The sequence below is a fragment of the Dromaius novaehollandiae genome, chromosome 9, assembly GCF_036370855.1.
Source record: "Dromaius novaehollandiae isolate bDroNov1 chromosome 9, bDroNov1.hap1, whole genome shotgun sequence".
Classification (NCBI taxonomy): Eukaryota; Metazoa; Chordata; class Aves; order Casuariiformes; family Dromaiidae; genus Dromaius; species Dromaius novaehollandiae.
Window position 1 is genome coordinate 10,244,751 of NC_088106.1, and position 16,499 is coordinate 10,261,249.

General features: G+C 38.1%; 2 protein-coding genes across 6 annotated transcripts in view; one reads left to right on the forward strand and one right to left on the reverse strand.

Moving 5' to 3' along the window:
* Positions 1 to 315: 315 nt before the first annotated feature.
* TTC14 (tetratricopeptide repeat domain 14) lies at positions 316 to 11,046 on the forward strand. Its single transcript, XM_026094783.2, has 12 exons — positions 316 to 543; positions 662 to 783; positions 1,050 to 1,249; positions 1,910 to 1,994; positions 2,088 to 2,217; positions 2,832 to 2,984; positions 3,715 to 3,786; positions 5,437 to 5,556; positions 5,638 to 5,760; positions 6,426 to 6,543; positions 8,667 to 8,776; positions 9,566 to 11,046. The coding sequence occupies exons 1-12, from the start codon at positions 380 to 382 to the stop codon at positions 10,521 to 10,523; spliced, it is 2,355 nt and encodes a 784-aa protein (XP_025950568.2). The 5' UTR covers positions 316 to 379; the 3' UTR covers positions 10,524 to 11,046.
* Positions 11,047 to 11,274: 228 nt separating this feature from the next.
* CCDC39 (coiled-coil domain 39 molecular ruler complex subunit) overlaps positions 11,275 to 16,499 on the reverse strand; it is an 84,324-nt gene continuing 79,099 nt past the window's right edge. For all 5 annotated transcript variants that reach the window (XM_064516648.1, XM_064516646.1, XM_064516647.1 and 2 more), the window contains 5 exons: positions 15,226 to 15,332; positions 13,688 to 13,828; positions 13,372 to 13,551; positions 13,042 to 13,130; positions 11,275 to 12,390 (listed from right to left, as the gene is read on the reverse strand). In XM_064516648.1, the coding sequence (XP_064372718.1) occupies positions 12,261 to 12,390; positions 13,042 to 13,130; positions 13,372 to 13,551; positions 13,688 to 13,828; positions 15,226 to 15,332 (647 nt within the window). In that variant the 3' untranslated portion in view covers positions 11,275 to 12,260. The remainder of the gene's footprint in view (positions 12,391 to 13,041; positions 13,131 to 13,371; positions 13,552 to 13,687; positions 13,829 to 15,225; positions 15,333 to 16,499) is intronic.

The following is a 16,499-nucleotide window of genomic DNA, read 5'->3' on the forward strand; positions in this document are numbered from 1 at the left end:
GGGCCACCTCAGCTCCGCCGAGCCGGCGGGTGTTTCTGTAGCTCCTGACGAAGAACCCTGCGGGTTTTGTACTTTTTTATGCTTTAGTGGTTATTTCTAGTTATGCCTGTGCTCTCTTTTTAACATCAGCGCCGGAGACCCGAAAAGGTGTCGCCCAGCCCTGGGTAGCGACGGGCGCCCCGCGCCCCCCTCAGGGCGCCCAGCACCCGCAGGCTGCGCAGAGCCGCCGCGGTGCGTCCTCCAGCGCCCCAGGGAGCGCTGCGAGCGGCCGGGCCCCGCCCCTTCCTGGCGGCTCCGCCCCTCCGGCGCGGCGCATGCGCGGCTGGGGACTCGGGGCGGCGGTTCCGGTTCCGGCGGTGGTCGCGGGCGGCGCGGCGGGATGGACCGGGAGCTGCTGCGGCAGGCGCTGAGCTATCACGGCCCCGCGCTGCTGTCGCTGCTCCGCGCCGAGCAGCACGACAACCCCGACTTCCGCGGGCTGCTGCCGCCACCGGGCGCCGCCCCCGAGTCGCCCCGCGGCGCCCCGCAGCCGCCGCCCGCCTGGTGAGGGGCTGCGGGGCGGCTGGGCCGCGGCGGGAGCGGGGCGGGCGCCGGCGGTTTGGGGGAGCGGCCGCGCCGGGAGGGAGCCCGGGGCCTTTCTGACGGGTTCCTCTTCCCCAAGGAGAGAGAGGAGCAGCACCGACACGGAGATACAGCGCTTCATCGCCAGGAAGGCGGACCTCCTTTTTGCTCAGTCGTGGAAGCCCAACGGCCCTCTCTGCGACACCATTGAGGAGAATGAAGGTAAAGATGCCCAGAGGGGAACCGAGCTTTTCCTGTAAGAAGGTGTAGTTGTGCCATGGCTATTGGGTAGTGTAAAGATGCAAAAAACTGGGTGCTGTTAAAAACAAGGTTACAGAATTTTTGGTGGTGTGCTTTTCCTAGTTCATGCATAAACTTCGTTATCACAAATTAATCAGGTTTTAAAATATTTTGCTGCAGTTAAGTAGTCTGTAATTTCAGGAGGTAGCTCAGTCATTGCCTAACTGTGACTGTCTCATGTGTTGCAGAGTATTATGCTGTTATGCCTCCCCTGGAGCAGTTCATGGAGGTTCCCAGGGAAGACAGGAGAGAACTGTTCTTTCGAGACATCGAGCGTGGCGATATTGTGATTGGGAGGATTACTTCTATTCGTGAATTTGGCTTTTTCATGGTGTTGATTTGTCTGGGAAGTGGTGTCATACGGGAGATCACGGATTTAGAACTCACTGTAAGATGGCTATGATTAACAGTATTTCACTGTAGAACAGTAGGTTTTTTAATGAGTGGCTGCATCTTGCATCTTTTAATGGAGTGGCACGGGTAAAGGTAGAACTAAGCTCTGGGACAGCGAGTGGTAGTCTGATCTGACAACATGTGGTGTTCTGCTGAGTTGGCAAGAACTTCCACCCCTCTTCCCCTGCACCCCACTCAAAACGTGTTAACTGTGCATGAAAAAGTTAATCTATTTATGGATGTGTAAACTTTGATTTGAACCAAGCCATGCTAATTTCATTGTGTTTTTATTATTTGACCTTGGCTGTACACTAAGATTAAACTGGTATTCCTCTAGGTTAATCTTGGAGGAAGAAAAAACCTCTTGATTTTATTTAAATGCTTTGGACCATTTAGCTATAAAGACTGATGGAAATTGGCTAGTCCTCTTGGCTTCAACAATGTTATTGCATATTTTACTTAAGTGGGGTAACTGCTTCTGTATTTAACAGTTTGTATATGCATGTATTTTAAGGTGACTTTGCATGTTAAAAGGTTGCCATGCAGATGAATTCTGAGTGGAGGAGAAAAAAAGGGCAAGTTTTGTAATGCAGCCTATTTGGTTTTATAACTCCTTGTGATCTTTATCATAGTTTTACTCTTTTTTCCATTGCAGGCTCTTTGTCCATTGAGAGATGTGCCTTCTCATAGCAACCATGGAGATCCTTTATCTTATTATCAGACTGGAGACATTATTCGAGGCAAGTAGCCGCAGAATTTTTTTCAGGAATCTGTTTGTTTCCTTTTTGAGAGAATTCTGCCATTTTGTCTTAATTTGCCCTGTTTTTTTATAGCTGCAGTCAAGGATGTTGATCGTTACCATGAAAAGCTCACAGTATCACTTTACAGCTCAGCTCTTCCACCCAATCTTTCTAGTACAAAACTCGGAGTAATTACCTCAGATGAATTTCCAGTACATTACCGGTAAGAATGTACTGTTCAGCTTTACTTTACTAGGTGTGTTCAGTGTGTCTGAAGAGTGTCTTTGACAGACTGTCCTGTACATTTGTTAGGATTGTGTGTGATTTAGTTAGATAGTGACATACTTTGTTCATTGTTCATCATCATTTCTATTTCTGTTTCTAGAATCTTTTCAAAAGGTAACAGAAGCAAAAAGTAGAGTGAGGTTATGTCCTCTAAATTTAGAACTTGAGATATCTGTCATTGTGAGACTGTCTTAAGAGAGACTAACCAAAAATCTATTGACTTGGAAGACTGAAACGTTAAACTTCTAAAACGACCCTTAAAAGATGGCGGAACACAGCTGTCTCTGCAACGTCATAAGGCTTTTATGTGCACTAGAGCATAGGTGCTAAAATGAATTCCAAAAAACTCTTAGGCTATAGGATGCAATGTTTGCTAAACAGTAAGAAGATTTACACAGTGAAAGGGAACAAGATGATACCATTACATAATTTGCTTGTTTGTCAGTAATAAGCATCAGTACGTGCATACTTTCTCTAAACAGAAGCATCACAAAATTGAATGTACAACAGTAAAATAAGCTTGTGTTTGTGTGCATCGGTGCTTTCTTTAAGGCGAAGCATGGAAGTTGCCAATACATTAGAGACATACGAAGAGGTTTTGCATCGTTCTCCAGGATTTGCTAATCCATCAGTCGTTGAATATTTAGCAGAAAAACTAGGACTAAGTGAATCAAACCCACCATCTTTGATGAGAGGTCTTCAAATGTAAGTGATTTTTACACTGACCCTATAGCTTTCTGGAGGTTGTTCTAATCCACTGAAATAGACTTGTGGTTGGAAGTTTATGTTCAACCATTTCCTAGACCACTGGTACTTAAACCTTAGTCATTCTGTTTTGCATGATTGCAACCTGCATATCCGTAAATATTTAAAGTTCACTACTCTAGAGTAAGAAAATTAAATTTGGAATTCTTTTACTTTGAAAAACCAAGATGCCTTATCCCACAAACTACATTCGATACCAATTACTTTAGCAAGTTATTACTTAGATCTTGTTAACATCTTTGGATTGAAATGTGAGATGTTTAGGTTCTTATGTGTTTTATGTCACATGTTTATTCATAATGTTTATTTTAGTAATAGATCTGAAGTTTTGGGGAATATAGCTTCAAATGTATGTAGCTATTGATATTATGAGCCCTTAAATATTAGGCTCCCAAGCAGATGTGGACATACTGTATTGTTAAATGTACTGCAGCCGTATTAGTTCAATTCAGTACCATAGAAAGGGTCAGGAAAAACTATTTTGGAAATGTAAAAGAATATTCCGGCTGGAGAACAGGAAGGCATCGTATAAATACTATTTCAGCCTTCATTAGATTTCATTACAGCTCTTAAGTTCAGTTTTTTAGATTTTTCAGTTTTATAGTTCAGATTTATGGAAGACAACTTGAGCTTTTGTTCATTTGCTTTTTTTTTTTTTTTCCCCTTAAAGCAAGAATTTTAATGAAGAAGACTTTGCTCCTGCATTGAGGAAAAGGCAGTCTGCATCTTGGGCCTTGAAATGGTATGTAATACTTCATTTTCTTGTCAGCACTTACTCCAAGATTAGGTTACAGGTTACATTTCTTAAAGGAAGATATATTCTGAACCAGTTTTTTGACATTAGGTACATACTCTGGATGTAGCCAGGAAGACTTGCTTGAAAGTAGCCCTAATTGCCAGGTTAATACACAATAGAGAAGGTTTGCAGATATGCTTGCAAATACATATCAGGTTTAATGAGAGCTTTCTAGGATACTTACAGTATGCTGGCTAATAGGTTAGATGAGAGCAACATTTGTGACAATACTGAGATAAAGCGCACAATTCTCAATTTTACAGTTAGCAATTGAATGATCTAATGTGGCTTGCCATGCCATTTAAGCCTCAAACTGTAGATTTAACAACTGCACCTGCTGTCTTTGAAAGGTAAATATATTGACATGGCTCCATTTGGAACAGCAGCTCTGGGTAGGTGCCACTGCTTGTAGGTTATGCAGTATACTTGGGCATGCTAGGGAGTGGAGGAGGCAGAGGTGGGAGAGACTTTTTTTTTTCCTGAAAATGTAAATTGTTGGTAGAGAAAACTTCTCTTTGAGTCTACCAGCTCAAAAAAATGGGAGTGAGGCCTCAGAATTTCTGATTTCTGTGCTAGCAAAGGAGTTCTTTTATGAAACAATAGTGCCTTGTGACTTGAGTTAATTATAGAAAGGCTTTTTTTAATGTTTAATATTATACTTAATTATTTTGCCTGAAAAAGGTAGGAAAAAAGCTTGGTCTTTAAGCCAAGAAATGGGAATGAGTGTTTTTTATCACATTGAAAAGGGGAGTAGCTATGGAAATTGTGGCAATTTGAAGAAGTGTAAAGTTGCCAGAAAAGTTTTTCCCTTCGCTGCTGGTCTGGGGGCAGTGGATGGAAACAGATAGGAGCTTTTTACCACCTCGACAGCCTCTGCTGTCCTGTCTAGACAGGTTGGAAAGTGCCCTCATCATTCTCTTCTGGACATTCTTCCTCAGTTCCCGAAGAGAGAATTTATAGTTTCCCTATGAAAAATTTGTGTGGCCTGCTGGGAAAAGAGTAAGATGTAATACAGGTTGATGACAACTATGAGACCAATTTTAACGTAGTAAATCAGTTACGTTACTAGAGTTATAAGTCGTAATGTATCTAACAAGTTATTAAATCTGATTTTTTAAAACAAAACATTGAAGTCTCTAGATATTCAACTCATCAATTGCTTTCCAATAAGTTAATCTTTTGGCAAACATAGAAGAACGATTCAGATAATGAATGTGAAATATAAAACCTCCAAAGTATTTCAGTTTAAGATGAGCTGGCTTCAGTGCATACCTCTACCAATCTCATTTCACGTCCTTGGTCTAAGAGTGGATTTAGCTCTGTATGTTATTAAAGCTGTTCCAGTGTTAGTGTGATAGTCATATATACAATTCTGTGCACAAAAGTGCTTAAATGTTCATTCTGCAAATGAAAAAACTGTCATGTAGTAGTATTGTCTGAGGAAGTGCTCTCAGATGCCTTAAATTTTCAGATTAAAGACAGTATGTTGATGTGCAATGATGTGAATATGGCATTGATACAAGTTTACAGGTTATTAATGGTGTAGAATCTGCTTAGGCTAACTGTACATAATATTTTGTAAATATTTTTCTCCAGTGTGAAGACTGGAGTTGATTATTTTAAGGTCGGGCGCCACGTGGAAGCCATGAATGAGTACAACAAGGCCTTGGAAATAGATTCACAGAACGTTGAAGCTTTGGTAGCCCGTGGAGCTCTGTAAGTACCCTCGTTTCATTGGGGTTTTTGCTTTGTGAAAGACTAACTCTGTTAAACTCTGTAACTCTTCTGTTCTTGTAGATATGCAACAAAAGGAAGTCTAAACAAAGCCATAGATGATTTTGAAATTGCATTAGAAAACTGTCCCACCCACAGAAATGCAAGAAAATACCTCTGTCAGACACTTGTGGAAAGAGGCGGGCAGTAAGTGTTAAACTGTGTTTTTATTCAGTTGTTAACAATTTTTCTCATAGTATTTTTATTATGTAGTTCTAGTTAGGGGACAGAATGGTATCTTTCCTTCTTGGCTGTTGATAAAAAATGAAGTCTGCCTTGGAAATAAAACTGCTTGTGCAATTGGCTTACACTCTCTCCTCTGTCCCAGTTAAAATCCTTGCAAAGCAGTGAAGATTTAATCCTTGATATGCTTTCACTTACAGGATACCAGGCTTATATACAGTTTTGTGAAATATTTGAATATATTAAAAGAGATTATTTTTAGAAAGTATTTGTAACTAAATTGTATTCTGTTACTTTTCTGAAATATTTATGGTAACCACTGTAACAAAAAAATACACTTTTTAACTAATATTCAGGGAACAGATTTCTTTTGAGACCTGCATTAAGAAGAGATGCAGTATTTTTTGAAACTGGAACTGAAATTCTAAACATGCGTGATGATGATTAGGAGATAATAATGTGTTGGGAATATTGCTTTATTTCTTTACTGAGGTGGGCTAAGATGATAGATTGGGTCTTGGAGGGATGCAGTGAGAAGACAAGTAAGAAAGGTATTTTTAAAAATAATTCAAAAAGTCAAAAAAGTTCTGTGGCTTACCTGTATGTAAAACTTACAACTTGAATGTTAGGTTGGAAGAGGAGGACAAACTACTAAATGCCGAGAGTTACTATAAAAAAGCCTTAAGTTTGGATGAGACTTTTCAGGAAGCAGAAGAGGCCTTAACGAAACTCCGTAAGCACATGCAGGTGATTCTTTACTTTCTCTTCATTTAATTCTCTCAGTTACAATAAATGACCATTAAAATCATACTAAATCTTTTGAACAGAGAGTAATAAGTTGCTGATTAGTATTATTCTCTGCTTCCCCTCTCCACAGTAAGTTTTTTATAGTAAGCATTATGGCTGTACCTACCAGAAGTAATGTACCTGTTGATGACTTTACTGTTCTGAACAAGATAGTAAAGAAATGCCCAGCAGTGGCAGCAGGGAAAGAACAAAAGCAATTAACCCTTTCAGCCAAACCTGGGATGAGAATACTCCACCACACAAACATGACTAATAATGTTGAATTAAAATTTTTGGTGAATACGAACACGTAAAGTATAAACTCTTAGGCAAGCCAAATAAACTTTGCATGCCCTATCAGCAGGAAGATGGTTGTAATTTGGAATAATCAGAAAAAGATACAATAGCATCAGCCAAAACTAATTCACAGGAAGCTCACGAGAGGCAAAATTGATAGCTGAGCAGTAGGTGGAGGGCTAGAAGAAGCCTGAGTGTCTTATTTTCTTCTCCGGTGTATGAGTTTTCACTTTGTTTATTTACTTTTGAACTAATCGTACTTTTGTGACTATGCCGCTATGTCTTCACTTCCACACAGCACATTTCCCAAGTGAGCCTTGGTGGGTCACTATGCTAAACTGTGTTCTCTGTTGCTTTTTTCTTTCATTTATCTTGTATTGTCTTTTCAGAGAGGATCAAAGAGTAAGTTCAAGCACTGAGGCACAGGGTTGTTTTGCTCTATGCTTCTGTGTTTAAGGAAATAAATAGACATAGGTAGATATTAACAGGACTTAATCAACACTTTAGTTGGTGGAGCCATAATGCTCACAGGTTGTGCTGAAAGAAGGGGGAAGAGGAGATACATGACAATCCTTAATGAAACTGAACTACACTCTATATACATAGTACTGTCTGCTATTTGAGCATTACCCATGTTTGGCAATATAAAGAAAGAAGTATGACTGCTTTAGAAAGAAGTCTCAAAGTCTTGGTTAAAATGATGAATATTCTCAGCAAGTGGGAGATAGTTTACTCTCCTTTAGCATTATTCTGATATAATGGTCATTGATGCAGCAGCTAAAAAACACGATCGATTGAACTGTTGTTCATTGGTTTGCATAGCCTTATCTGCAATTAAGAATTTTCTTTATTTACTGTATCTGTTATGACAGTTGCTAAGTATTGAAAACCATAATCAGACTTTCTGCTCACTCTGAATATGAATAGAGCTATTCTTTAGTGCTGTAGATCCCAGAAGTCTATGATCTTTAGAGGACTTAAACAGTCTATCTTTAAGGATTATTCATCTGATAATCAGATGCTCTATTGCACTTACATGTATTTTAATATGCACATCCAGTACTTTCAAGCTGTTGTGCAAGAATGGCTAAAACATAATTAAAAATGTTTTCCTGTAATACTGATTATGTGTTTTTCTCCAATGCATTTTCTTCTGAATTGGACCGTTGTTGCTGTATCTGACATCTGGTGCTGCTCATCACCAACAAACCCTTGGAACATGATTTCTTATGTAAACTATGCATCAAACTGGTCTGTGAAATTATTACAAAATGGTTTGTATTGAAACGTGGCCAATTTGACTGTACTCCAAAATGGGTTCTGCCATGCCTTATTTGTAAACTACAATAATGATGCTTTCTCTCAAACCCCTCTCTCATGCGCTCTTTCTCTTTCTTTCTCACACGTGCTCTTTCCTTCTCTCGTGCGCTCTCTTGCTTCCCCCCCCTCCCCATTCATACTGCTAACGTTTTTCTTGCATTTGCCATCTATACCTTTTGGGCTGCATGCTTCATGGTGTGCTGGATCACGGGTACCACTGCAATGGCTGGTCAAATTTATCTTTTAATGGGATAAAAACTGCAATATGGTCCTTAATGTAAACGTGATTATCACAACGGCCAATGCCAAACTCCTGAAAAATATTAATTCTTGATCTGGGAATCCTGGTAAAACATCTTTGGTGTAATTATACATTCGAATGGGGTTGGGGACATGGGGAAAATACCTGTGGTAACATTTTTACTTTTAATGTGATTTTTTTTTTTTGATATTTGGATTCAAAAAAGAAATCTTTGGAAATGAGGGAGAAGCAAGCTGCAAAAGAAGAGAGACAGAAAGAAAAGAAAGTAGAAACAAGTGCAGAAAAATTGCGTAAGCTCTTAAAAGAAGAGAAAAGGTAACCTTGTTATATTCAGTATTCTGATTCTTGAGCCTATTGTGCTAGAGCATGAATTTTTTTAATAAGAAAAAAAACCACAAACCCACCCCAAACCAGTAAGTATAAGAACTGTTATCTTAAGATAAAGGATCCATTGCAAATGCTGGAGTTCTCTTGACAGTTAAAGCACAGATGAAATAGTAGTTAAAAACAGCCAAAGCATGATGCTCAAAGCAACACCATTTAATGACTGTCTGCTGTTTTCTTGGCCCCATCATTTTTACCTAGGTTAGTGACAAAAATAAGCTCTAATATCAGGAATTTATGAAATTCTGCTACTAAATCTGAATTTTTCATTATACTATCTTTCTCGTAACTATGGAAAAGGTCCTATGGTTTCAAAGAGGAAATGGCAACAAGTGCAGATAAGACCATGAGTGATTAATTTCCAAACAGATTGTCTAAGAGTAAGCTAGGTAGAAATGTTTCTTCTCCAGCATTTTTCCTGTTCTTTAATGTATATAGCCTCTAGTAGAAAAATATGTGGAAGATAAGTTGACTAAAAATATTTAGGAAATGCAATGGGATATTACACTGGGAAAGATGACTTTTGTAATAGAAGTGCTCTGTGGATTTAATATGAATTCTCTTTATAAAGAAATGGTATTTGAAATCATGTCTTGCCAGGTGAGGCCCCGTTTCCTTTCCCGTCCAGTTTCAGCCAACCTCGGAGAGTATACTTTTGCCTTGAACATATAATCTTTCCCTGTTACTGAAGATTATTTCATAGGTTAATTACATTTTTAGGTTGAAGAAGAAAAGGAAAAGATCAACTTCCTCCTCCTCCTCCTCCTCCTCTTCCTCTTCCTCAAGTGACTCTTCATCAGATGTATCAATTTCTTCTTCCTCCTCTTCTTCTGATCACAAAAAACGCAAGAAAAAGCATCGGAATAAATCTGAGTCTTCCCGCAGCTCCAAAAAGCACTCATCTAGATCTTCACATTATAAAGATCAGATTAGGAAAGATGAGTGGTATTCACCTCCAGCTGATACCTCTGCTTCCTTTCTTAACCAAAGATTTGAAGTGGAAAAACTGCTGGAAAGGCAGGACAGCTTAGTGTATCCAAAAGAGGTAAGAGAGAAAGACAGACACTGTTCTCTATCGAGGACTTCAGCTGAGGATGAAGACACTTTTGGAGGTAGGTCTGAAGATTCAAGAGATTCTTATAGTAGCTCCAGAACTCAGGCAAGTAGTAGCAAAATTGAAAAACATGGTAAAATGGAGAGATTTTTCTCCGGTAGGAGGAGTTCATCAGGTTCGTGTTATAAGTCAGATGATAAAACTAAGATGCATTATTTTAGGAAATTAGACAGGGAAGTAGAGGGGGAAAGAGAACAGTTTAAAAGATATGGCTCAGGTCAAGACAGGTATTACCCATCTCCAGCAGGGTCTGATTATTCTGGCAAGTCAGTGGGAAAGTACAAATTGTATTCTAGCACTTGTTTACATGAAAGTGATAAAAGTTATGATAGTGATAGGCATCTATTAAGTCAGCACAAAAATGAAAGGAGAGAGTATCAACACAGAGAAAGAAGTTATGAGGAGACTAGTACAACAAAGGAAGTGGATGAGGAAACTACTCTAAATGGTAAAGAACAATCAGAAAGTGGCGTTAAAAGAAACCTGCCCCAGAACTTACTTAACATATTCAATCAAATTGCTGAATTTGAGAGGGAAAAAGGAAGTAAGCAGAAGAACCAGTAAAGTACCTAAGAAAATGCCATTATGCTGGATGTAGGTAAATGAATTATTTTCAGGTATCTGTTAAGGAAAAATATATGCCCTTGAAATGCATATGAAAAGTGATAGTAAAGCAGAATCTGTTCTGTTGTGCAGAATGTGAGGCAAATATTCTTTAAGGTAAAGAGATTGTATGGCGGAAAGAAAAAGAGATGCAAGGATATCTCATATTAAATATCAGTTACTATTTAAAATTAAAGTTCCTTGTACTCTTAACTTGGGATGTTCCTGTACAATATTCTTGGTGTGACTGGATGAAATCTTAATCCTTTGATGCCCTTAAATTGTAGTTAGTTGTGTAACTCGCATCAAATATGCACTTTAATGACAGGTGATTTTTCTTCTTCATAGGGTACTATTGACTGTTAACTATTTTTGTATTAAACCTAACCTCCAGCTATTCAAAGGGGATAACTGAATGGAGCTGATGTGCCATCAATGTATATAGCTTATTTGATCATTAAATTTTATTAGTTCTGTGTCTTAATTTTTGTTTTAGTCACTCGTGTGTTTGACTGATACTGAACTGGTGCATTGGTTATATATACTGCTTATACTACTCTCTCTAGAGAGACTTCAGAGTGCTTTATAATTTAAGTGAATTCAACCCCCCAGTGTCTGTGAGAAGGCAAGCGTATTATATTCATTAAATGCATCAAATACATTCTTTAAGTAAGGTATATAATGAAGTTGAGGTAGAAGCAGAGGGTGCTCTAAAACAGTGTTTATTCTCCTGAAATATTCAAGTGTGGGCCTTTGATCCTTTTTGTTGCTGTTAGGGATTTGTGTTACAGTAGCTTGAAGGCAGTGGTTGCATTGCTGTAAAAGAAGTTTTCCCTATTTAGAATGAGTTCTCCAAAGATGATTGGCAGAGGACACTGAACTGAATGTCTGGCTGATTATGCAATACCAATTTTACTTCCATCTGCAAGTTTTTGAAGTAATTCCTAACATATAGCCCAGTTGCCAAACAGGTACTGTGTAATGTTGAATAGGAAAAGTATAATTCTGCTGACTTTAATCTTGTACCATCATCTCTCCATTAAGATTTGATCTCTGAGATGACTATTAAATTTATGGTCCAGAATGATCTTGAAATGAACCATAAGTTTTATTGCCCAGGTTGTTTCAATTGTAACCTAAAATTATTTTCAGGATAAGTGCTCTGAATCACTTTTAAGGAGGGAAGATATTTACAGGAAAAGTTCAAATCTGTTGTGAAGGTTAAGCTTGCCCTTTTTGGACAGTATTTCTACTTGTTCTGGAGGTTTTGCAGATATGTAATAGACATAATGTCAGCTTATTCCCTGGAGTGATGACCTAGTCTGTTTTATGCTTGCCTTGAAATAGCAGCAATCATACCAGTTTAGTAAAAGTAATTCCTTTAACATAACTATCCTTTTCATTGTAAGAACATGAATTGCTGGTTTCTGAAGGGTTTCTCAGATCTTTAGTTCTCCAACAGCAGAACTTGAGAAAGTAATTTTAAAGTTAATTTAATATGTGAAACATACACGTAATAACATTGATACTGTGTAATTTATTGCATACTCTAGTAAGAAGTTAAAACATATTTTTGGTAGAAATTAGTGCTAAGATGTATTCTGACTGCCATTAGATCTTGCTAAATAAAGGTGCAACTTAACCAATATAGAAGCTTTAACTAGTATGAGGCCTTTACTGTGGCATTCTGAAGATTATTTAGGATTTTTTTCTGGGTGGCTGTGAACCAACGGCAGCTGTTTCTGCAGAAGTGTTGACAGACAAGCTCAGATCTATGACTTTAAGTGCTGAAGCCTGACTAGAAGCTGAACTTACGCTTCTGGAGGATCTGAAAGACAAAAACTTAATTCATCAGAATACTGAAATCCCTACATGTAAAGTAGAGCTTCTCCTAAAGGTTGCTTACCATAAAGTCACTTGGCAGCAGTGTTTATTCTAGATAAGTGATAGATTTCTGTAGTAGATCTATAGGAATCTTGTTAGATCATAACTGATTCAACATGTTAAAAGCAATATTGTAAGTAGAACATACTTTGAACCGGGGGAAAAAATAGCTTATTCTAGATACTTATTCTTGGCAGTCATCAAGAAAAGCATATATGTCTAGCTTCCCTATTTAATTAGGAAAGAGAGCCCACAGGAGCAACTACAAGTGCAAAACCTGGCTGGAGTGCACAAACTGGTGCTTTTATAATGGGAGACCACTCTTTAATTAGCACAATTAGAAAAAGTAAATGTAATTATTCTGCAACTACTGTTTTATTTTAAACTGTGATGGATGCTGATATAAACTGTTAATTATGTGCTAGAAAACTCTAGCAGACTTGACAGAGGGGAACATATAAAGAAACATTTTTCATAGATGGTTCAGTAGGTAGGGGCAGGACTGAGGAAATCTGGAAGAGTGAGGAATTTTGTTATTTAGGGAATAATTTTGCTGGTTTAAGCTTTAAGTTAAAAGAGCATTGCAAGCACTTACCTGCTAGAGGCCAGTGAGCTTTGCGATGATGGTGAACTAGAACTCTGACTACCACCAACAGAGGAAATCGTAGGAAGTTCTAAATTGGACTAGAAAATTGAAAAAACAAATTCTGTTGACCTTAGGATTGTGTAATAGAACTCGGTATATCAGGAAAGTATATAATTCTTCTTTGTATTTCAAGACATGTTAAAAGCAGATGAATGCTTTTATCCTATTTTACCGTAAGCATACTTTATGACAGAATTGAGGAGTTGCCTTTGAAAGACGCTCATCAGTAGGTCTGAAGTATCAATCAAGACTTTAGCAGCAGTCAACTAGAAAGCTCACCTGGTGAAAGTACATTTGAAAGGGTGTAGTTAAATCAGGATTTGCTTCTAGAACTTCAGCTAACAGCTTGTCAATGGTTCTGTTGAAGTTTTTCCATTCACGAAGATCAATGTCTCTTTCTTCTTGTGTTTCTGTTTTAGTTTTCTTTACAGACTGAATTTCTCTGGATAGTCTGGAACACTTAAAAAAATATTTTAAAGCATGCTATTGTGAAAATGCTACACTTTAGAAACCTACTAAGTATAAATTCTGTAGTTTTAACCATACTGCTGCCTATCACTATAAAGTTAGAAGTTGTCATTAATGATATACCAACCTGTTTTATAATCCTTTCTAGCTTTGGCTTCTGTTCTTCTATGTCTTTATTCAGCTGCAAAATAATAGCTTGTTTTTCCTTTTTTTGCTCTTGGTAGAGGGCCTCCTGCTTCAGTACCGTATCAAGACTTTTTTCCATGCTCTGCAAATTCATATCAAACTACTTTTAGTTTATAAAACAGTTCTGATATCCTTTCAAATTTTATATCACTTTGTGGTAGGATCTCTTATTGCTGCTACTTTCTTTTAAATGTAGCTTAAGCAGTTAATATTAATGATTATGCAACTCAGACTTTCCTGACTATCAGATTAATTGCTTAATAGATAAATATTCAGGTAGAGACAACATACATTAAAAAACTGACTTTCAGAGTACTAACAATGAAGCTAGGGGTATATGCTTTCAGAAGTGCCTATGTGCTGTGTCAGCAAGGGATATACATGGTAAAGTCCTGAATATTGCAGTGCTTAACTGATCAGTGCAAGCTGTCCTTCTAAAAATAACATATATGTTATTTATTTACATCTCCTGTGGGAAGAGACGGTTACCTTAGACTCGAGTGAATAAAATTAGCTCTGTTTTTTTTTTAAAAAAAAAGGGGGGGGGCAGCAGGAAAGGGTATATCTTAAAACCTCATGACAGCCTAGGGCATATTCCATGATGGAGATGTGTGTCCTTGTTCTTCAGACTCAGATGTAAATTGTTCCTTGAGTAAGTTGCATGTCCTGTGTTTAGAATAGGCAATAGGAATGTTTGTCTACCTTTATCTAATAACTCAGGGCTTAGAATGACCTGGGATATAACAAGGTGATTTTGATTCCTTCTGTCTAAGGAAATTTTAACTAAAATGTCCCACCTCAGAGATCAGTGTTGCCCTTTCTTAAGGGCTGTGTGTGTTGATTGCAAAAGGAGCCAAGAGTAAATACTCGATGTGGGGGATGAATGCAGATTAGGCTTTTCTTGTGTTAGTGCTCAGCCCCCTAAATTAGTCAGCTAGCTTTCTCTAGCTGTACTAATACTGTTTCCACAGACTGGAGCCCCTTTAACACACATAAAACAGAAAATATTGTCCTAGAAAATCTGGGGACCTAGACACCAGGGGACACTGCTGGGACATGCGAGTTTTAATCCCTACAATACTAGACAGTGTAATACAATATGCTACGCAGGATTACAACTACTTCCTTTTTATCAAATGGGTATGTGAAAACTATAAGCACCTTTGTGGCTGGATGCCAGCACAGAGCAGAATTTTGGCCATGCACCTGTGGGATTTTTAACTTTATAGCTGTATGTGACTAAAAAGCCTGAAGTTGCATTATGACTCGAGGAATTCAGATTCACAAGCACTCAGATCATTTTGACAGGAGACACAGAGCCTTATAAAAACTATCCATTGATGCAAAGTATAGGATGTAAAAAGGAATGGGGGGAAAAATTTGTCACAATTTCCTATTCTTTCAATGAGACGGTTTGTGTGGCTTAAGCTGTATGTTACAGCATTGTCTGTTCAGCTGGAACTCTTGCGTGTGCTTTACCTGCAGAGTTTCCTGAAGTTCTCTGATCTGTTTTCGTTTGTATCTGTATTTTTCATCAGCAGCTCTTTTTTCCTCTTCTAGTTTCAGTTTTTCATTGTACTCCTCACCTGTGATCCCAAACCATGACTCAGTATAAATGCTGAACAAGCAATGTGTACAACCTAGCTCAAGGTTAAGATGTTCAATTTCCATTTTAAAGTAAGTTGCATTTTAACTGCATCAAAGAGTATTAATATACTCTGCATCATTTATAGCTAAAGCAAGGAAAGAAGCATTTTCCAAGGCTTGACTTGACTTTTGCAGCTGTGAATTTATGCTGAATGGCGGTCTTTTAGACAAATCGCGTAGTTTAGTTTGGAATTATTCATTGCTGAACTCAAGACAGTATGTTCAGTGACATATGTCTTTTTGAGTCATAAAGTCACATCACCCAAATAGGTACAGGAGAAAGAACCCTCTTCATCACTTTTGGTTTAGCAAGGCACTGATGAAAGCTGCTGTGCTAACTACTATTTCTAAGGAGTTATAGGCCACTTCCATCTAATTACACCATGTGTATTTTCAGCAGACATGTAATTTTGTTATTCGGTTGATTAAAATACATATAATGCAAGTACTATATTATAAGCTGCATATATGAAATATTAAAAAGTAGCCAGAAAGCTTTTTTTGGAAGAAATCATTGTTTCAAATAAGCCCATAGAATAACAGAATTTGGTGTAAAGATACCACAGTGACTGCTTCTCCATCATTCTCTCTTACAGATACCTCAAGGTGTAAGTTTTTTTTTTTTTTTAATTCTATCACTTGTCCCAAATGACTGTGGAAAAAGTAACTGGCTTCATGAAAGATAATGATTTAAGAGCCACTGTTTCCAGAGCCAGCAGAGGGCACAAAAGTTAAATGATCAAACTCTTTCTAGAGTTAAGTTCATATAATTGCTTGTGCTGATGCTTTTTGTGAGGCTAAACAAGGTTCCAGTGAAAAAGGAGAGCAAGTACAGAAACACTTAACAAATACTCAAGGTATTTTCCAGAATTCTGTGAAAAGCCCAGCCCTTTTAGTTGGCTAGTCAGTATTTTAAAAGTTGCTGACACTATGTTTTACTCTTAAATAAAACTTCATTTTCCCTGATGACAGCTTCCGTCTCTCTTCCCTCCTATGTGAAAGTCGGATAATGATAGCGTAGCTAAAGGATTTGCCTTCATCACTGAAGTGTTTATACCTAAGCTGGCTATAACTGAGCTAGCACTGGAAGGGGTACAGTTGCTTTG